This window comes from Grammomys surdaster, unplaced genomic scaffold, assembly GCF_004785775.1.
Source record: "Grammomys surdaster isolate TR1022 unplaced genomic scaffold, NIH_TR_1.0 173, whole genome shotgun sequence".
NCBI lineage: Eukaryota > Metazoa > Chordata > Mammalia > Rodentia > Muridae > Grammomys > Grammomys surdaster.
Genome location: NW_021604621.1, coordinates 4,074,433 through 4,097,940, shown reverse-complemented (window position 1 = coordinate 4,097,940; position 23,508 = coordinate 4,074,433). Strand labels below are relative to the sequence as shown.

The following is a 23,508-nucleotide window of genomic DNA, read 5'->3' as shown; positions in this document are numbered from 1 at the left end:
AGAGGGCTGTAAGGAATATTAACAGAATACTGTGAAAGCAATTACTTTCTGTGATTGGGGAAAACTGGTTAAGCGGCTTTCTAGGGTCCATGAGATAACTCAACAGGTCACAACACTTGCTGCCTCGCTTTACAACCTGATCTCAACTCCTGGAACCCACGTGATGGAAGTAGAGAACTGAGTCCCCAAGGTTGTTATTTGATATCCATATGTACACATACTGCACGGGCGCGTGTACACACACACACACACACTCACACACACACACACACTCACACACATATACACACATATTAAAATTAAAAAATAGCCTTCTAGAAAATAATGAGAGTATAATGCAGTCTGTATTCTATGGGACTTATATGGAACATGCAGAACATAACAGTTATCTTGTATAAATTCCCCACAGATCAGAAAGGCATGCCATGAGAACATAACAACTGGCCATGTTCACTGACACTCTTGCATATGAGCTTAGATGCAGTGTCTCCTGAACGGCATATTAGAGCATGTAAGAGCCACAAAAACGTAACTAGATAACGATCTGGCAAAGGCGAAACAAGGGCATGGCATTAAGTTATAGTTTTAACACATTTTCCATTTTTTTTTCAGAAGAAAAGTATGCTGTTATTTTGATGCTAGAAAGCTCTGAATAACCAGTAAGAAAGCATTGGCAAATTTTATTTCTCACCAGTAAGAAACATTCTCTTTTCTTACCTCTCTACAGACAGCTGCTATCTGTCCTTCATCCATACAGGTTTCTGTGACCACATCAGTCAAAGAGCCACCAGCCAAGTATTCCATGACTACCCACAATTCATCACCCACTAAGTAGCTATAAGAAAAGAAAAAAACTACTTTGACTTTGGACTAAGGAAGTAGAGATTCTGATATTCTCAGGCCTTATTTGTAATGAAAGTCAATTGTGAAGAGGGCCACACCAATTATCTTTAAATGATTATTGAGAAACAATCTTCAGTGCTCAAAAATAGGAACAAGGTCACTGGATAGCCTCAGCATTCAGGAAAACAGTAGGAGGTTATTAAAATCAGTTAGCAAAATCTTCTTATAACCCCAGTGACTTCACTCTGCCTTAATACACATATATCTGCCTGGTATGGTGGCATACACCTATAAGCCCACCTACTTGGGAAGATAAAGCAAGCATGACAACTCAGAATTTAAGGCTAACCTCAGGTGTGTGGTAAGTTTCAGGCCAGCCTGAGTAACAGGGATATTTAAAGAAGAAACCAGACAAAGCAAAAGCCTCTATCACTATGAAATAAGACTTTCTATTCTGTGCTGCTCAAATTACAGTACTTTAGGGATCCACAAGGCAGAGCTCTTAAAATTCAAAATTCACAGGTTCCATTATCATTAATTATGAAGAAAAATCTAGAATTCAGGACTTCTTAAAAGTACAAATACAATGTTTTACAAAACTATAAATACAAAAATCTAACTGATGTCACACTGTTGCAGATGGGGCATAAAAGGGCACTACAAAAACAAAACAAAACAACAACAACAAAAACGCTGATTCAAAACTTTAAAATTCAGTTGTCCTTCTCTACTACATCCATGTCTATTGACCTAACACTGACAGTGAGCCCTTAAGCTCACAGAGGTTGAAACCTAATTTTCTTTTCTTTGCATCCCATCAGAGAACTCAGGAGAGTGGTCTAAGTGTACAATGACTGAAACTCAGAAGAAACAGATGTTAACCCGGGGAGAAGAGTTAGCTCTGTCTTTAAGTGCCTATTTGTAACACACTCTTAATACCACGGATGAAAGAGACATTAATTACCTGCTTTAGGAAAAAGGTTTAAGATTAAAGTCTCAATTCCCCCAACCTCACTGTCAGTTAATCATAAAGCACCCACTAAAGCAGGGCTATTGTCTGCCCTCTTAACTCAGCCTCTCAGGGGCCATATGGCTCCAAAAAGACACTTGATGAAATGTTTCAAACATCACTGAGTTTTCCTATATGTAGTAGTGTATTTCTTCTTAACATGGAGCCACCGTTCTCCACAGGAAACCATACAAACACTACTGACTTTTAGAACCAGGTCCATCAAACATATTTTCAGGTGTTTGATGGTTCATGAAGATTTGCTTTTTTGCTTTGTATCATTTCAGAAATATTTTAAAATAAGGAATTAGACAAGAAAATAACATCTTAGGAAGAAAATATGTAAATAACAAGATAAAACACTTACCTATCTAAATAATTGACGATATTGGGGTTCTTATTTTCCCTCATGACAAGAATTTCATTAATAATTAATTCCTTTTTGGGTTGCTGTTGAAGGTTCATTTGCTTTATGGCCACCTGGATAATGAATAAAATACAAGAACATGACTTAAAATATACATGAATATAAATGTACAAATTCTTTATCTACTATTTTGTATCTATTCTACAAACCTGCACCTTTTCTTTGGTCAGTCATTCTCTATTTCAGATGTTTTCGCATACCCATTGTAACCTAGTGCTACCCATTAGACACAAGTTATCAACAAGATAACTTGATAAACACAAAATAAAGTAATACAGATCAATTAGTAACACATACCTCTTGTCCAGTCGCAATGTCTAGTGCTGTGTAAACAGTTCCTGATGCCCTGGAAAAGTGAAAATTGCCCAATGAATAAACAGTTCAGGTGTTACTGATATTTTCCCATGTATGAAAAATGTGATTCTTTAGCAGATGAGTTAAGTTAGCAAGCTCAAGATTCAGTGATGAGGTAACACAGGGGCAGTTTCTAAACAATTATTGAAAGAACACTTGATACTAGATCTACTGTCTTAGCAAATTGTAAGTGCACAGTACTAAAACGACTGCTTTATATAGTAATTACATCAGAGTCTAACACAATGAATCCTTTGTGGTGGACTGGGACCTTTCACTCGACTTTCTGGCACCAGTTCCTGGGCCCTGCACTATGCATTCGTGAAATTAGCATACTGGCCTTGTTCTTCCTAAGGAAACCCTGTACTATTTTTCATATTCTTTATGTAGTTAAACAACCAAGATTGCAGGCCTCTGATTAAGCTAAAGTAAATTTCAGAAAAGAATAGCTCATCTTTTGCTTAGGCAACTGTAACTCAGCCATTATTTTTAGCATATGGACAGAGTAGCTATTTTATGCATCTCTAACCCTTCATTTAATGAATCAGTCAGTTTCAGTGTTTGTCAGTGCTGTACCCATACAAAGGAATAACATGGTGTCTCAGTTACAGAGTTTCTGTCTTTATTTTTATTTTTGCTAAATTTCTCAACAATTTCTGCGAGTTTCCACTCCTGTGAAATACCTATCTTTTTAAGCCTATCATTCCTTAAGTCTTTGTAGTAGTTATGCTTCTATTTTAACTTTACTTAGATTTCCCCTTGCTTTGCAAAGAGACAATGTATTGTCTAGCTGAGATTCCAGTATCTTTCTGTGAATCACATTTGTTTTCTGAAGGTCTTCTTATACTTATCTTCAATTGAGGAGGTATCCACTTCATGGTAGCAAGCAAAACAGCTGGAAAACAATCTGTCTAATGATTCATTTATTATGTATTATAAAGCTATAAGATTTAGGTTGAGTTTAGAAAAATATTCTATATCTATCTATCTATCTATCTATCTATCCATCTACCCTCTATCTATCTATCTATCTATCTATCTATCTATCTATCTATCTATCTATCTATGCATCTGTATCTCTCTTTCTCTTGTTCCTCTGTAACTCAGAATGGCCTTGCTGTGATCTTTTTACTTCAGCCTCTCAAATATTGGAATTACTGTCAGGGCCATAACTCTGTCAGACATTTCTTTGTGACTTTTCTCCCTTGATAAGCCACACTATTTCTCAAAAGCCTGGGAGGCTTATGTCACCTGCCCCCTGAAAAGGAAAAGGGTAGTGTAGTATAAGACTTCATTGAATAATAGTAGAGATTTGAGACTGCTTCACCATCACAAGCTGTGAAACCCCAGACATGTAATTTCCCCTCACTGAATTTCAGTCCTTTCAGAAAGAAAACAGTGACCACAGTAGCAGTAAGTGTGTATTGAATGTGTTCTGTGTGTCAGACACAGTGTTGAGAAGTTTATAGACTTGATTTTATGAGATGCTCCTTATATTTATATATAAGGAAACTCTATTATTCTCATCTCATAAATCAGGAACCTGAAAGTTAGAAAGATTGAGTAACCTTACCAGGCTATTCAATGTATAAACTACATTCTGCTTAGCCTTACAAATAGGTTTTGAATCTAGGCTAAATATCAGACTTGATCTCTAGGTGGTACCTGAATGAGCACTTGGTGATTCTCAACATGTATGCTTATATCAAGCGACCCTGTTTTCAATATTGTATATTGTAGACTCTATATTCAAACCTTACAGTGGGTGGCCAATAAACATTTGTTGAATGAGCACATTAATAAAAACATTCTTAAGCAAAAATTCAATTGCAACAATATCTTTCGTTTCAATAAGGAAAGTATTTCACCCAACTGAATCTTATATATTCTTCTTTTTTGGAATAAGAGATCAGACGTTCCTGAATTGGGAACCAATGTGTGATTTGTCCTTTTGAACTGAGAATTAGGTTGAATTCAGAGGAATAGATTGTCTCACTTAATTTAGTGCTTACTTCAGCAGCAGTAAGCCCCAAGGAGCTCTTCAAACCTAATTAAAAACTATATTTTTTAAAATTTTTATTCTATTTATTTCCAGATTCCTAAAACACATGCATATCTTCACATGCAGAAGAATGACAGTATCTGTGAAACGCAATACTAGAAATTCCTCTCGTTACAACTTCAGAGTATCAAATGACACAATCTAAGAAAGCATTTGGCTCCCCGAGCCCAGATCATCCCTGAAGCTTACTATGGGCACTGTTGTTACTGTTCCTTATTGCTGCTGTAGCTATTCTTTTTACAGCAGAAGAGACCTGATTTACTGACTGGTGGTTAGGACCTCTCAATGCCCCAACCCTAGCAACCTTGCTAGCATATCTATCCTTTTCAAAAGCAGGGGTTTTTAAAGGATGATCTGTAAGAACACTTTATAGAGATGTTTTAGCCTCTCCCCTTGAGAAATTGTTTGGTGTTTTCCTTTTTTTTTTCTCTTTTTACCTTTAGAACACATTAAATAAAAATCATATATGGGAATTTATAAAATAAGTAAGATAGGAACTAGTCTACTTAAAGCTAGGGTGACAAAAGGCTAGCCTGCATGGTGACTCTTCCCCATGGGTGTTCCTCCAACCATTGAAGCACATTTCTGATGCCCGAGGGAATAAAAGTATGATTGATTGGAAGCACAAGAGGGGTGAGTGTCCAGCATCTTTGGAGATTTACTTTGCCATCCCATTGTTTCCTTCCTTTTCTTTTCTGCTTTGTCCTTCCATTTCCTTCAGCATTTTATTGTCTTAAAATTGCTAGAGCTCTAACCTTGAAACCCCAGTATCCCAGGAGTTACAACATCCATTTTTATAGACTTGCTGATTTAAAGGCACTGACATCCTAGAGCATAGGTTACTAACTAAAACTAAATGGCTCACCTTCATCTGTCCTTCCCTCACTTTAATGGACAAATGCAATTGTTCAGTGGGAGACATTTTCCCCTTTCTCCTCCTCAGTTTTGTTCTGTCTTAAAATGGGTTCATATGAGCATCCACAAACCTACCATGTTATATTACTGATCAGCAAGTTACTGTTTTGACCAGCCTCTCTATGGGACCTTCAACTCAAAATGAATAAATTCAGATACTGTAGAGAAACTTTGTACCTTCTTGACACTACAGCTAGCGTACCTAATATATCACTGAATCCCAAGTATTTTTCCACTACAAGAATCGTAGGTTGACTTCTGACTTGGTTACATGAGAAGTCTTTGTTTTGTTTTGTTTTGTTTTGTTTTTTCTCCAAGAGATCTCATTATCTTCAAGATTCATCCATAACCACTCCCATTGCCCACTGCTGGGCTGAGGATAGCATTTCTCATACCTATTTATTCTAATCTCTGCTGGTTTAAATCCTACAACTCTCTAGTGCTGTGACTCTCAGTAATTTACCTTCGAACGTGGATTAAATGTATGCTAAGCCTTAAAACTCATACAGATCTAGCACATAGTAAGTGCCAAATAAGTATTAATTATTATTATTTTGTTGATTGTTTTATAATATAGCAAGTAACTTCCCAATTGTAGTGTATAGGTGACTAGGAAGCTCTTTACATGCCTGGAGTTTTAAAGATATATAATGTTTCAAAATTAATAATATAAATTCAATATTTACCTAAAATAGTGGCAATTTAAATATCACATTTATTTCCTTTCTTGGTAGGATTTATCATAATGTGACTATTGAATATCACATTATGATAAAAAATCTCTAAACACTAGTAATGTGTAATTACTTTTCTTGATAAAGTGTAAGAATTCAACTATTAATAAATGCAGTTTGTCGTCAAGATTGCATAGCCTAATTCACAGCAACAAGTAACAAGTTATTTGTTTGTCGGTGGTAAAGCAGTCCTCTCTTCATAATATTTAAAGCACAGTGGTATAAAGAAGACAACCTCTATGCCAATCAATTCCCAAAAGATGAGCCTTGTAGCATTTTGGAGTATGCTGAAATATCTCAATACATATGCTTACATTGTAACATGATCAATATATATATATATATATATATATATATATATATATATATAATATGCTTGCACAATAAAATTTCACTTCGTCTTAATTTTAAAACTATCACCTATTGGCATCTTAAATGACAGAAATCAAACCGATAAAGATGGGGATAAAACTTGTTATTCTCTGACATATTAAATTTATCAATTTGATTGTTTTATATTTTTTAGCCAGCCACTTAATTAAATTGATTCTTTTATTCTTTCTATTCTCATCTTATAGATCTAATGCCATAAGAAGAATATTTATTTATTTATTGATCGATTGATTTATTATAATAATTTTATTTACTACAAATCTCAGTTCTTCAGACGGAACAAGAAAATTATATATTAGTAGACCTGAGGGGAAAACCAGATCATCCAAGTTTAACCTCCTCATTATAGATGGGAACTCCAAAGCCCCAAGAGTTGGAAGAATACACCTGATATGAATCAATTAAGTCACAACGCACTCCTAACTAGGAAGTAGAACTCTTTTAAACCTCCAGCATGGTTAAAGAATATTAAACTAACAGAATGCTCAACTATGGGCCCTCATCAATTACAGCTCTCAGCTTTGCACCAGATTCTTTATCAGTAGGTTGTCCTTGATGTGGTCAAATGCATAACCATCAAATGGAAATATTGCTATCTAGCCTGAAGGGTCTAGAAAGAAACAAATAATTCACAATCTCTCCCCTTTCCCCACAAGTCAGTTTATCACTTTTCTCTAATGGTTTTCTTTTTTCTAAGAACCAATGTCAAACCATGCTAAACAGTTGCCAGGGTAGCAACATGGAAAGACTAATAGTTGAGATAAATCACTTTGATGTCAACATGCGAATGAATTAGAGGATGGGGGTGGGGCAAGAAAGTAAGGCTTAAGGGCATCTTTGCAGAGTGCATAAAGATAAGAAAGCAATAGGAAGCAATGTCTTGTACTATGAGCTTGGTGGGAGTGAATGAGGTCACCAGAGGGATAGGTGCTATTCCCTTTTACTATTTTACAAGTTTAAGCATGGTGCTAATGAGGTCACAGTCAGGAACATAAGCCTCGTTAGTATGGTTATTTTTTCTGTCTACTCTTCCTTTTCCTGCTGCTGGTATTAGAAATCTCATTACCATTTATTGAGACTGTCCTTTCTGCCAGCTCTCTAGAAATGCATGAGGTCTCTTAGTGCCACTAGGTGCAACTCTAGTTGTCTCATTTTACAAAGGAGTAAAATTGTGACTGGGCAAATGGTGAGTAGCTTGCTATGGTTATACAGCTAATAGCTGAGTTTAAAAATACACCAGTTTAATGCCATTGCTTAATTTTTCAGCTACAGCTTTTGCATGCACCATTTTCTTTACATTTTATTATATCTTAAGTTACCACACATATTAATAAGCTTTGTTATGGCATTTCCAGATATATTTTGCTATTCATCTCCCTTCACTGTGACCCTCCTTTACTCCTGATCTCCTCTTTCAACAACCAGATTCTTTCTATTGTCATGTTACATATATGTCATTATACTTTTCCTCTTCTCTTCCCTTTCCCTTAAGATCTCCTTTTTTTCAGGGGTGGGAGAATGAGGGAAAGATTGTGGGAGGCAGTAACCAGGAGGGGAGCAGTGTGAGGGATACAAAGTGAATACACTAAAAAAGTAAATAAATAAAGAGAATTTAAATGAAAAACTAACTCCCCCCACACACAAACACCCTTAAGTATAGGTTTCATATATGAGAGAAAATATGCAATATTCATTCTTCTGTGTCTGGTTTATTTTGTTCAACTAATGATTTCCAGTTGCATCCACTTTCTGAAATATGATTTCATTTTTTGTAAGACTATCTGTTCTTAAAACTTTAAGCTTTAAACTAGATCCTAAGCATTTTTGCTAATGCTAAGTGCAACTGCGGTTCTTCCTCAAATTCATATTTGTATCTGTTATGTTAAGTTGCCACCCCCAAATACGCTCCTGACCTCTGTGTTTCCTGTGTATGCCATCCCCATGTCCATGTAAGCCCATCCAGTTTGTCCCAGGGCATCATGTGTTTTATTCTTTTTGACATAAACATGCATAGTAGTTCTGATTTTCTCACTCAGTTAAGATATTCTGTGTGACTAAGATTTATAGGAATGATCCTGAATAATTAAGAAAGCTACTACTTAATAGGTTCTTATATAGAAATTGTTTTGCTATGTAACTGCACTTGACCTAAAGTTTCACAAACACATGTTTGATACTATTTATTACACAGGCCCTTGTTGTGCTGAATGAAATATGAGGGTAAGTGTAAAACATAATCACCCTGAATGAATATAAAATTCCTGAATCAGACTTAAATATCCATTAAGACTTGTGAAGAATATTGTATGCAAAGATATTATGAGTGACGGTTCAGTGTTTTCTTTCAGGAAATTTATTTCTTGAAAAAAAAAGTATCACTAAGGGAAAAAGGAAAATAAAATAAAATTACATAGTCACATTGCCTGATGACCTAAGTATGTAGAATAGTAAGATTATAAAATTCAGTGGGGGGACTTTTCTGTTGTTTAGCTAGGACATAGCTTTTCTCAGATCATTCACAGTCATCTGTTTCTAAATAGAGCTATAATACACTATGGATGTGAGGCCAGAAATCTCAGTGGGTTATAGTCCAGTGATAATGAGTCCACAGTTACAGAGCTTAATCCCTGGAAATGTCAGATAACTCTCAGTTACTCACTTCAACATAACTCTAAGCAGCTGTTTCAAAGTGTGTGCCATTGGTTTCAAGAGGGCCTGGACGGGAAAGGGGGGTAGGCGGCTTAATACAGGCTCATTACCATAGCTGAAAAAAACCAACTTAATGTGTAAACTCTGCTAATGGCATTTGAATGTGTGGCATCATCTTCCTTTAAAAGGGACAGCATACAACACAAGCATTTAAGAGCATTAAGTAGAACAAAGGGCATCTTCCATTGGCCTATAAACACTGTTTTTCACAAACACTAAGGTATTTCCAATCTCCTCCATCACAAAGCCTATTATAGAGCTTAGATTATGTCTATTTAGTGCTCCATAGAAGTCTTCTGCCTTGTGTGGTCCAAAGTAGATCCAAAAAGGAAGCAAACACTTTTTGGGTGGGTGATCCAACACAAAGAATAACACACTAGACACCACTTCTACTCTTACTCTGAAGGAGTATGACAACAACAAATACTGGGTCAGAGGTTTATTCTCAGCACTTATCCATGAGTTCTAAGCAACATACTGTTTGGTAGATTATCTAAACCAAGGAGCTACTCATTGTCCCCTTTGACAAAGGAGGGCATTGGGGTGGACGCAAATTAGAGCAAAGTATACAAACGTATGTATGAACATGCCATAACTAAATGTATTCTTTGATATGTTAACCTAAAAGTTAAATAAATTCCCCCCAAAGAAATAAGATTTAAAACTATTTATCTTCAACATGGAAACTTCACCTGAGACTGTAAAGAGGACTCCTCATGGAATATTAGGAAAAAATCTGAAAAATGCATAACATAATATATTGACTTTTAAAACATTAAAACAAATATAAAGGGGCCAGTATTGGGTGTCTGATTGCATGTGAACTAGTAATAGAACTTAATCGTCGTTATAACGAATTAGTTACATTGTCATTAGGTTTGATGGTACAATTGACAAATATACAGAAGTTGCCTAAAACTCCTTTGTCCATATGTATATCTTAATGTCTAGAAGTAACATTGTTCTCACTGCCACTTTCCATCAAAGCTGGATGTACAGCTAAGTTATTCCCTAAAGAGATATGGCATGACATGGACATTATATACATATTGAATATTGGCAAATAAATTCTTCAGCATAGACACATTTTGCCTCATACTTATACACTGCATTTAAAAAGTCATGGTGGGCATGAGTTTTTATAGTTGTACTATAACTCTAAATACAACTGTACTTGCAAACAGACACATTTATAAGCTACTGTTGGACTATGAAATTTAGCTATCTTTACAGAGAGCAACTTGGAAATTTTAAATGCATATATTATTTGATGCAAAAATTCTACTCTTATGAAGTTATCCTAAGTTTGCATAAATGTAAAATGATTTATTTGCAAAGATCATTGCTGAAGCTTTGTTTAATATATCAGAAACAACCCTAAATGTCCACCAATGAAGGTTTACTAAATACATACAGTATTTACATACATACAAATGTAAAATACCAGGCACATATTGAAAAAAGGAAGATACTTATATGTAACCACCTCTTAAACATAGGCACATAACAGAAAAGGGGTTACATAGTATATCACTATTTAAGCTAAAATATATCTATAGCAGATAGGTAAATGTTTCTTCTCCCAAAAAGAGCTGTCTTATGCTCAAATCTCCTAAAATTATATCATGTAATAATGTTCTTAAGCATTTGTTTTCAGACACTTAATATCATATATGAAATACATATTGGGTTAAAGTCTATTCAGTTCATATGAGATTTAGATACTTATATAGAGTGACAGAATTGGAAAGGAAATAAATGAATAATTTCAGAGCTTATGTCCTTGGAGCTCAAGTGTTAGATATCATAAATTTGCATTTTCTAGAACTCTTTCAAAACCAATTCAGGGAAAGGAACTATCATTAGCCAAAGACATAATCTAACTATTAAAACCAATAATGAATTCAAATAAATGAAATAGACTGCAAATATAATACTCTATAAATTTATAAAAATATTTTAAATATAAAAGAAAGCCTTCTTGATGGAAGTAATTTGAGTACTGACACATTATATTAAAATTTGATAGTTAAGAAATGAAGTATTTATCTTCATTTGTATATTTCCATGCAACCAGGGTTATAGGTGATTAAATGTCATTCATCTCAACAAAAGTATGCAAGCCAGTAAGTGCAGAAGAAATGATAGATTTATGAGGATCAATTGTAGCAATAACCGTCAGTCAGCATTCTATTATATGAAGGACTGGTATGAACTTGAAGTGGGAGGGAATAGTCATGGTTTGAATCTTCCTACTAATCCTCATCAAAATAGGGGAAGTAGTATAATATGAAAGAGCACCATCTATGAAGAATATTGCCAAAAACTGAACCTGAATCTAAGCCTCTTAGAGCTGATTTCCATTTGTAGGAAATACGGAGATGGTACTTTCTATCAGACGATGACCAGTTTCTTTAATAAGTCAATCGTGCTGGAAAGCTAAAACTTAGAAGACAAAAGATGATTTTAGAGTACAGAAATGTAAGTGCAAAATGAACATGATGTGAAGATTTTTTGATTGTTAACTTTAAAAGAACTTTAAAACTAGTATTGTGAGACAACTAGGAATTAGGCAATATAGAACAGTTAATTTTGGGGTGTCACAAGTCATTGTGAGTTTACTAAAAATAGCTGATAATTATGTTACATTTAGATGAGTGAATATGGGTATTTTCTCTACTTTGTATATGTTTGGAAATTTGCAATAAAAATTTAAAAAGTGGGGTAGTAGATCTGAAGATTTATATAAAAATTAAGGTATAGATATGCATATAAATGCTTAGTGAGGGTACAGATTCAGAAAGCAATCATCTTAATACTACATGACTGTGTAATTGTGCAAAAGGGTTAACATATCCACAGAAAGAGCCGTGTATGGATTTCACATCTCAAATATCTTAGATGGATGTCAGATGATATATTTATATAACTGTCAGGGGACTCCCAAAGGAGCTCTAGTAAATTATAAATGCAATGATGTTAAAGATATGTAGGAAGATATTGAAGTGAAATGAGAAAGAAGAAAAATATACCAAATAGATATATAATTCTATCTAATGTATAGTTTTAAATCTGTACGTAAGAGCAAATGAACAAGTAATCATTTAGGCAGCTATATTCCTAATAGCAGATGTATTCAGGAAAGTCAAACAAAAAAACTATTTTAAAAATTACTTTATAGTTCAGCTTATATTCAAGTGTATATGAAATCTGTGTAAGCATGTGCTTGAGTGCACTTTTAAACAGTGAATCAAAAAACAAAGAGAAAATTTGTTTCAAATGAAACAAATAGTAATTTATTTCTGAAAGTTTCCTTTACGTAGAAAAACTGGAAATCTGGGGACACATGCTGTAATGACACACACTTCATTGTGTAGTCTTCTATAAATTCTTGACATTAGACTGCTTTAATCAACTTAAGCTCTGACAAACAATTAAATCAAAGTGTTGTACTTTGGATATGAAATCTATCTCCAAAAGCCTCCAATGTTGGAAGCTTGGTCTCAGCTTGGAAGCAGGTGGAGGTATTCAGAACTTAGTAGCTCATGAAAGCACTGCCCTTTATGACTAGGTTGTTCTATTGACAAGTAAATAGCTGATTGAACTGATAAGAGATGGGATCTGGTTGGAGGAAGTGGTACTCTAAAGTTCTGTCTTTGAAGGGTTTTCATGTTACTGGGTCCATCTTATAACTCCGTTTTCTGGTTGCCATGAGAAGTGACCAGCTTTCATTTGCCATACCTTTTCATCATGACTTCTGTCCCACATAAGAGCAATAAAACTAGCTGATGTCAGACTAAAACCTGTGAAACACTGAACCAAAATAAAAACTTTCTTTCCTTTTTTTTTATGTCAGTTATTTTGCCATAGCAAAGAAATGGTGATTCACACACATTGCAATCCATACCTCTCATTGTTTTTTAACCTATGCAACATCTATTATTCTAGCATTATTTCAACTGTGAATCCACTGTCTAGGTTTTCTTCTTCTGTCTTTAATGAGGGTTCAACAAATAGTGAGTATTTATAACAGGCACTGTTGTAGAGATAAGGACAACAAGATGATTAAATGGAAATTTGTTTATTGCCTTGCTTGTTCTTTGATTGTTTGTATTTATTGTCTTGCTTGTTCCTTGATTATTTGCATCTATTGTATTGCTAGTTTCTCAACCTAGAACTGACCTTAATACTTGCATGTAATTAAAATGGTATAAAAGCAAAAAGGAGGAGGGGGGATAAGATAGGGGGTTCTAGATAGGGGAAATGGGGAAAGGGGATGACATCTGAAATGTAAATAAACAAAATAGCCAATAAAAATAAAATATGTTAAGATTATACGATAAAATATAAGTGTTCATGGAAAAAAGAATCTAAAGCAAATATTGTTGTAGTGTACTTCAAGTGTAAGTCCCATGATCAGCACTTCTTAAGTTCTTATACCATTTCAAATCATAAAATGGCCCATCTTCTAAAAATCCATTTTCACGGCCCCTTCTTTTGATATAAATCATGTATTCAACCTCTTTGTCCCCTATCTCTTTGTAACTGCACTGTAATATTCATTTCTTCTGTTCCATGTCATAATGGCAACTCATAATAGGTGAGTCACCCCAAATAATAACTAAAAAGTAAAAGCTAACATAACAGAATACTTAAGCACATGACATGTGCTGACTTAGGTACTTTAAATGCCTTCTCTTGCTTGTTTTTCAATCTTAGGGAGTGCGCATTCTGCTTTACCATGAACAGGAAATCTTGTATTTAAAGACATTAATCCAGACATGGCCTTTTTACTTCAAAAGGTTATCTTTTTCCCCATTAATCGTTCCAAAATTCTCCCCTTTTTCTTCTGTTTTTAAAGTTTTATGACAATTTGTAAGTACTAGATACAAGCTGTTACAGGTATAATCTACAGGAGTTAGAAGGAAGGGAGAAAAGGCCAGTGGAGGCCTGGGCAGCTCAAGAAGGAGTCAAGGGGAGATAACAAAATGAAAGTGTAGATCGTTACAGAGTAAATGGTCATCAGTGGGGATGAATCTGTCCCATTTCTTCACCTTCATGATTTTCTTTTCTTTTTCTTTCCTTTTTTTGTTTCTAGTGTGAATGGAACCTCGATCTTGTAAGCAAGTGCCATTGTGAAGCTAGAGTTCCAACCATAAACTTATTTCTTAATACAAAGAACCATTTTTTTGTTAGACATTCAGAGAGTTGATAAATATAAGCTCACTGTAGGCTAGCAGAATCTGGTTCTTTAAACGGGTGTAGGGTTGAGACAGGATCTCTCTATGTAGTTCTGGTTGTCCTGGACCTTACTATGTAGACTAGGCTGTCCTCAGACTCAGATATCCTCTTGACTGCTGGGATTAAAAGCACTACACCCAGCCCACAACCCACTTCTTATTCATAGCTCTACATTAAGCATAGTGAGTGCTCAATTACTGTTAACTAAATTGAAATATTTGCTTAAGCAGGCTCTAAACCAGTTTAGATCTGTGAAGCTTCTTTACAAAACAAACTAATCCACTAACATTGTTAAGAAAAGGCATTATGGGTTTGAAAGGAAAGGTGATCTATTTTTCAGCATTCTCATTTGAGGAAAAACTTTGAAATGAATTCAATACATATCAGTGAGACATCCACCTGGCAGCTGCCAGCCTTACTAAGTCCCTCGATTTTTCACACTGCTACTGCTTATTTAGGAACTACACAGAATTCTGATGATAGTTCTTGACTGAAGAAAAATATGTGATTCAGCTGTCTTACCAAAATCCATTTACCATCCATGTTCTTTTATAGAACTCACATAGAGTGAAAATATTTTAGTTTTTCTCGAGATAATGACAACTTGGGGGACTATCTGACTCTTTCTCCTTCCTTTCCTCTTTCTCTCTTTTCTATTTTTCTCACATTCTCTCTACATATCTGATCAAAATGTCTAGATTTGGTAGCCACTATCAGAGAACACTTTTCATAGAAAACTCAGTGAAATTCTGTCATTTTAAAAGCTTAGGCTTAAAGACATGGCTTCTAATGATTAGACTTGAAATTCTGAGCTTGATTTATGGTCAATGAAACTTAATTCTATGGCCCTAAGCCTGAATGTTGGGATGGCAGAAACCCATACTGGAAAAATGCAGTTTTCCAAGTCAATGAGGGTGATTAATGATGAGGTTTTTCTTAAATTCCGCCCGGAAGATTGAGCTCTTGTGCTCCCTGGAGCTGAAAATGGAATACTGAGGTTGATTGTTTCTAGCACTAAATGATTAGTGACTGGATTTTAAAAGTCACCATAACAATAGGTAAAGTGAAACAATAAAAACCAAGACTTAATGAAAAGAAAATAAAACCACTGTATTTTGGAAGTAAAGACTAGCTTGCCTAGCTTAGGGCAATAATTCATGGAAAAATAAGTTGCGAGCCATTTAAGTAAAAATAAAGTTAATACAAGTGCTTTAAAAAAAAATCTAGAGAAAGTATTTTCTTCATTCACCCAAAACTTTAAGAGAGGAGAATGATCCATTGGGAAAAAAAAAGCAAAACAATGATTAATTTAAAATTAATAAATTATAAAGTATAAATTGTATAAATATAAATTATATTTAAAAAATATAAATTATAAAGTACCAATAAATAAACATAAGCTATTGAATTATAATTTAATAGCTGGTTTTAAAGTGTACATTGATTTTAGTTTTTAAAAATGTTGGGTTTTATACTAAGATTATTTGTGCTCTGTGTGTATCTGAAAATTTTCAGTGAAAAGTGGAGCCAACAGGCATGAATAAGATAGATGTGCAGCACACACCAGAGGAGCAACCTCGCCCTATGACCAGGGAAAACCGAGTCATTGTGAAAGAAAAAGGGATGAGGATGGACTGAGAAAAGGAACGATAACAACCAAAAAGACTGAAAACAGATGGATAGAAAGGAGAGCTGGACAGGAAAACACTTTCTTTAGTTCAAGAAAAGAATCCCAGAGAGATGGCACCAGCAGACAGGGGAAGCTCTGCAAGTAATCTTTGAGTCTGGCTGTTGTTCATAACTGTATAAAAAAATCTGAGGGCCCACTAAATAAGCTTAGCAGTGTGCTGGACACTAACAGAGACAAAAGAAGAAATACAGTAGACTTCCTAATCTCTAAGAACTTATTATGGCTGAAATGTCAACTGGCTTCATCATTTTAAAAATCATGCAATCTCTCAAACAATGTAAAACAGATGTTTCTGCTGCACCAAATAAAAAATATGCTGTTTATTTTAAATTGCGAATGATTTTTTTTCACTTGCTTTTCATCCTCTTCTTCTTCAGGGTTGTCCAGGCCAACATCAAGCTTTCTATGTAACTGAGGGTGACTTTGAACACCTAATCCTCCTGTCTTCACCTCCTGAGCGCTGAGACTAGAGGTGTGCCAGCATGTCTGCCCATCCCCTAATTTTAGATGATAAATACTTTATAAAGTTATTCATATATAACTTTCTGTTTTACTTTCACAAATCCAGGTGTGATTAGCACTCACAGGTGGAAATCTCTTTGGTAATCAAAGTCACTCAGTGGTGGCCTAATCTTTGTTTTTGAAGCTATTAATTTGGCGCCATTGTATTAAGATATTTGAAATCATCTCTTAAATATTTTTGGTTTGGTTTTGTTTGTTTTACTTTTTAGTGAAAATAAAACCGTATCTTCCATTCTCACCTCTTAGAACACAGTTATATTATAAAGCACATTATTGAAACTCTAATTTAGAAAGTGATATTTCAATAGACACAGATTGGATTGTAAACAAAGTCAAATATGATTCTATAAAATTAAAAGCTTCTATATTGCCAAGACTCAATAGAATGAAGTAAAAACTTGCAGAATATATATAATGTGGGAGAATACATGTGATACATCAAGCTTAGGATCTAGAACATATAAGGAAATTAAAACCTCAACAGCAAAAAGGAGGCTCAAATCATACTACTTACAAATGGTAAATAGAGCTAAATAGATTTTTTTTCAAAAGCTGACACACATGGACAATGGGACAATATCACCAGGGAAATTCAAATCAAATCAAACCACAAGAAGATATCATCCTACCAGAAGAAGAATGGTTAACACCAAAAAAATCAGAGGGTAGCAAATACTGATGACAATGTGGAGAAAGGGGGAACTCTGGTGCAGTAGGGGGGAGGGAACAATGAAGGAAGATAGGCCATCAACTAAATAGGAGGAAGAAGTTTCTGTGTGCTATTAAAAAGTAGGATACCTACAATGATAATATACAAATATATTTTTTGAAGCTAAAAGGCATCTTTTGAATGTTTCAATAGAGAAGATTGTTATGTTTATTTGAACATCATGTAATATATTTTTAAATTTTATTTTATTATTATAATGTGTGCATGAGTATATGGTGTGTGGGAGTGTGTGTGTATTTTTTGAGGATAATGTTTTGGAGTAAGTTCTCTCTTTCCACCATGGATTCTGGCAATTGAGCTTGGGTGGTCAAGATTTTATGGCAAGTGTTTTTACCTGCTGTGCCAGCTAGCTTACCATCCTACCCATGTGTGATATCAAAGCACCACATCACTACCCATAAATATGTATAATTAAGTGTCTGATATGTGACCCCTGGGAAAGGATCATTCGACCCCTAAAGGAATCATGACTCACATGTTAAGAACTGCTGGTTTAGACAAATGCAATCAAAATATTATCCCAAATAGGCAATCAATACACAAATTGTCTATGAGATATTTTACAGTATTTTTCACATGATGGACTTAAAATTACATATGTATTTTATACTTCCAGCACATTCCAGTTTGGACAGCAACACTGCAAATGCCCAACCACCAAAGAAAAGCCAAATGTAGCTACCATGAGGAACAATGATGATCTGTGGTGTTGTCCCCCCCCCAAACAGTGCATATCCATCCTTTAAACATGATTTAATTATATGTGGGTGTGTGGGTTTGTACACATGAGTCCACGTACCTGTGGAAGCCAGAGCGAGCATTGGATCACCTTGAGTTGCAACTACTGACATGGATACTGAGAACTGAACTGTGTCTTTTGTGTTCACACTCTACCACAGAACCATCTGTCCAGCCCTCATCATTTCTTGCTTTTAACCAAGCAGAGAATAAAATCTAAAAGCCATTTTTCTATGTTGCTGTAATATGTAATACTGTCTTTTTCCAACTTGTCTTGTGGTATTTTCTACTTGGACATAAAGAAAGTTAATTAAACTTGCTATATAGATGAGAAAGCACATCTCTCATTAAGCATTATTGCACCCTCAGGGCCTGTGGTTTAGTTGTACACTGAGGCTTGAGATACACGTATCCTTCCAGTTGAGCTGCAGAACAGGTGACTCCTACATCTAGCGCTAATGAATGATTCAACATTGGTTCGCATGTCTAGCTGATGATGAGGATCATCTGAGGACTGTTTTAAAAGAAGATTTACTTTCCTGGAGTCTAACTCAAGTATCTGTTGAGTTGGGTCTGGAAATCCACATCTTTAACAAGTACAGTAGAGGAAAATGAAGAGCCTGGTCTCATTTCAGGACTGTTGATTTATTTTGCCTGTACTCAGACAGTCAAGCCTGCCCAACCCTCGATCACTCAGTAGGACTTTCTCCTTTTCATTCTGCCAATGTTCAGTTTGACAAAGAAGTAGGATCTAATCCACACATGCATTTGGATTTAGGACAGAATGCAACAATCCCATTCAAATAAGCTACTTCTTCCTCTAACTCTATTGCTTTTCTAGATAAATCAGTGTGAATGTACACATGAGATCCAGGTATCAAAATGTTCCTCCAAAGCACCACCTCAACCCACTAGCAGGGAAAAAGCTAATATTGATTATATAATACAGAGAACAGGAGTGGTGAATTGACGGGATATCTGAGATGGCAGTAAATTTGAATGTGTGCACATTGTTGGCATTCATCTTGATATTTCAAATAAAAAATTACTCACCCTTGGCCAATTTTTTCAAATCTTGTATATTTCTTCTTTGGGTCCCCAACACTCACAATGCTTCCTGGGGGGGGAAGAGAGAGAGAGAGAGAGAGAGAGAGAGAGAGAGAGAGAGAGAGAGAGAGAGATTTCCTTTAGCCGTAAAAATTATGAGATCAAATTCAATAACCTTCACAATTTATATGAGAAATATACTTAATTTGCTTAAAATACACTGAAATATATTAATTAAAGTGGTGATAATAATCCATACTGTTTATATTAAAAACTGCTTATATCTGGGAAACAAGGAATGGACTAACAAAAGCTCAGCATTTATTAAAAAAAAGAACGGTCATCATAAAATCAATATTTTAGATTAGGAAATTAAAATACCTAAAGATTGTACCCATGATTTTATAAGATAATTTTTCTGAATTGGTATAAAGACAAGAATTCCACTACATTTAATTTCACAAGATGAGCACCTATCAAGTAATTAATGTTGGCTAGTTCCGTGCTAGGGGGATGGTAAATAGGGATGGGTCTGTTGAGTAAGGCTGGCCATACAGTACGAAGACTCATACTTTCCAAAATGAAATGTCTCTTAACTTAGGAGTCTACTGGAGCTCAAAATAATTGACCAGCATTTTTGACATATGATGTAAACATCATAAAACTTACCCATTTGGAATGTACTCATTTTCTGTGTATAGTCCATGCATATGTACGAACATGTATGTGTGTGTGTGTGTGTGTGTGTGTGTGTGTTCATGCACATGTGTGTGCATGTATGGAGATGACAGATTCACATTAGGCGTATTCATCTATGGCCTTCCACCTTGTTTCCTCACATGGGATTTCTCACTGAACCTAGAGCACACTGACTTGGCAAGACTAGAAGGCCAGCATGTCGCATAGATCCATTTCAACATCTCCAGCATTAGGGTTACATGCATGCACCGACACATCCTTATTAGATGTATGCTGATGTCCTACTCTCAGAAACAGTAACCACTTTAAAGAGTAAGTAATTACTTTCACCCTTCAATGTTTTTTAAAAGTGTATTTGAGATTTTGCACACATCATATGTATGTATGTGTATATGTATACAAATTTTATATACATATATACATAAATAAATAATTTGGGGGGCTAAGAAGATGGCTCAGTATTTATAGCACTTGCAAGCATAAGGACAAGAGTCATAGCCCCAAGAACACACATGAAATATCAGTTGGACATCGTAGCACACTTGTACTTCCTGTGTCTAGAAGGCAGAGATGGAGTCCTGAAGGAAGGGGGTAGCTAGATTACTTGTATTAAGGAGCTCTGAGTTTAGCTTAGAGGCTATGCTATGATGAATGAGCTGAAGAGTAACCACATAAAACTCCCTATTCTACCTAGAGCCTGTGCATCTGTATAGACATGTGTATTGATACTTATGTGGACACACTTATATACAGATACAACATATGCACAGACAACAAATAACAAACATTCCACAAAGAAACACTTTATGCATTGCCAGTTACTTTTGTTGTTGTCTGAAAGCAGAGTCAGGGTATCATGAGGCTATTTTAACACAGGCTACTGCATGAAGGTTCATAGAAAAGAGTCGGTTTGCTCAGAAACAAATGTCTGCTTCTCTAAGAGAGAGGCATATTTCATTGTCATTATGATAGTCGTCTGCAAGACTTGGGTGGAATTCTGAAGCAATTGTCTTCCATGGGTTCCTAAGAAACGTAAATGAGATTACAGAGTGGTTTCTGCAAGGCACCTAATGAGATTGCAGTTGATAAGACGAAACTCTAGATGGTAGGGATGCAGGAAGATAGGAGAACTTCACTGTATTGCACATCCCTCTTACCTCTTTCTAAATAATCTTGCAAAAGTTCCTCCTTGCTACAAAGTGAAGCCCAGATTCCTTAGTTGAACACTGAAGGCCATTCACCATCCAGCCTCATCTGGCTTTTCCCTAACCAGGCTAAGCAAATGTTCTTCTCCTGTCTCCTTCCCTTCTGTTTTAGGATCATAGGAGTGTTCTCACCATCCAGTAGCTATTCACATATGCTTTTCTATTCCCTTTCCTATCTAAGGTATGGCTTCCTAGTGTAACCTCAGGGCACCAGCCTGTGAAAAGTCTTCTATGATCACTAACAAAACAGACATACTTTTATTTCAAGTCAGGAAATCTGTGATTTTTATCCCTTTAATTTTGGTTCCCAGTGCAGTGGTTACACTGAACAAATAATTGAATTAATGTAAGAAAACATATATTCAAATAGAGTACCATGTATTATAGATAGACCTTACACTAATTTAGATGACTATTTTTGCCCTGTCCTAGTAGAGAACCTAATTAAAACCTAATAATTGACTATGCATTCAAGGAAAATCAGCTGAATGTTTGAATTATGGACTATATATCAGGTTTGGGATTTATCATTGCTGGGATTTGTATGGGGGTGTTTGGTTGACCAAGGTCAACATTGAACTTCTGACCCTCTTATGTTCATCTCCTGGAATCTGGGATGACAAGCATGCACCACTAGACCCTATGAGTGTGGTGTTGGGGATAGAACTGACAGCTTCATGAATGCCAGGTTAGCACTCTACCAATTGAACCATACCCCAGACCTACTGGGTTTTGTTCTTTATTTTTTTCTTTATTGTTTGACAGTTTCATACTGGCTTTGTTTTATCCTTTTTCCCCCCTTTCTCTCTTCTTTCACTTTCCTTTGGAAATGGATTCTCGTGTTTCAGTTGGGTATAGTATGACAGATACTGTGAGAGTTGCTATGATCCATTGTCTCAGGCAGTGGTGCTGTCAATCTATCCTCTAAGCAGTCTGGTGAGACATCTGAGAATTGTCTTTGAGTCATCCCGTGCATTCACTTCCTGCATATGAGGTTTACTTAGTGCTAAGACTGTATCTGTTTTCTTTCTTGACTCCTTTTTTTTTTCAACTCACTCCTTCCTTAATTCTACTACTTCCGTTAGAATCTGGTCATCTTTGGTTCTAACATTCTGCTAATTACATTTCCTTTTTGTCAGGCACTGTCAGGTCCACCCAGGTTTTGCACCTCTCTTACGATGCTTTAAGTACAGATTTTGTCAGATGAGTCTCTAATTTTGATACCAGACACACCTGACACCTATAATTAAGGGTCAAAGTCCTTGGCACCAAGTTTAAGGATCACTATATGTTAAAATTGCATCTTTAACAGCTAGAACCTTATGCTCTGACCAAATATTAAGCATAATTCCAGAGGAGCCCCTGTTAGTAGTAACCATTAAGCTGCCTCTTCTACACAGCCAGTAAAAAGCTTTAAGAGTAATTCTTCTAAGAGTATTATTTTTACTTTTTATGTGTGAGTATGTGAGGCAGAGAAGGTGTGTGGTGTTTCTGTGCGTGTGCGTGTGTGTGTGTGTGTGTGTGTGTGAAAGAGCGAGAGAGTGAGAGAGAGCAAGTGAGAGAGACAGAGACATAGAGAATGTCACATGTGCAAGAAGGGTGGGTACCCAAGGAGGTCTAAAAAGAACACTGGATTTCTTGGAGCTGGAGTTTCAGACATTATAAGCCACTCAATATGTATGCCAGGAACCAAACTCAGGACCTTTAAAAGAGTGACATTTTTTCTTAAACTGACAAACTATTTCTTCTAACTCTGATTCTTTATTCATTACAGTGTCTAGCTATGTACCTTCAAGTCTGCATACATTGCTTCTTGGTGTTTTGGCTAAGATCAAGTGAAGTCTTTGCATCCTCTATTCCTCCTGAAACATACTTCTTGTGTTTTCCCCATTAGCAAGCTCCCTGCTTTAAAGGCTTTCTTAGATATTACTTCTTCTAGGACACCTCCATGATCCCTTTGAATAAAGTTAATAACTTCCCTTTTTCTCTCTCTCTAGCATTAGCTCTCTTCCATGGTCCTTAATGTGTCTTAGATTACTTTGGCATTGCCTTTTAGGCTGTTTTAATGACAGGAACCTAGTCTTATTCACCAGTATATCCTTTGTGTTCTTATACAGCATAAGCTATATAATATATCAAGTACTCAATAAATGCTTGTGGAATTAAACACAAGTAAAATTAGTCATTTCC

The 23,508-nt window shown here is 35.5% G+C and overlaps 1 protein-coding gene across 4 annotated transcripts in view; it reads right to left on the bottom strand.

Moving 5' to 3' along the window:
• Positions 1–23,508, bottom strand: part of Pak3 (p21 (RAC1) activated kinase 3) — a 105,190-nt gene that overhangs the window by 16,073 nt on the left and 65,609 nt on the right. For all 4 annotated transcript variants that reach the window (XM_028767478.1, XM_028767475.1, XM_028767476.1 and 1 more), the window contains 4 exons: positions 19,421–19,484; positions 2,577–2,625; positions 2,220–2,332; positions 718–835 (listed from right to left, as the gene is read on the bottom strand). In XM_028767478.1, the coding sequence (XP_028623311.1) occupies positions 718–835; positions 2,220–2,332; positions 2,577–2,625; positions 19,421–19,484 (344 nt within the window). The remainder of the gene's footprint in view (positions 1–717; positions 836–2,219; positions 2,333–2,576; positions 2,626–19,420; positions 19,485–23,508) is intronic.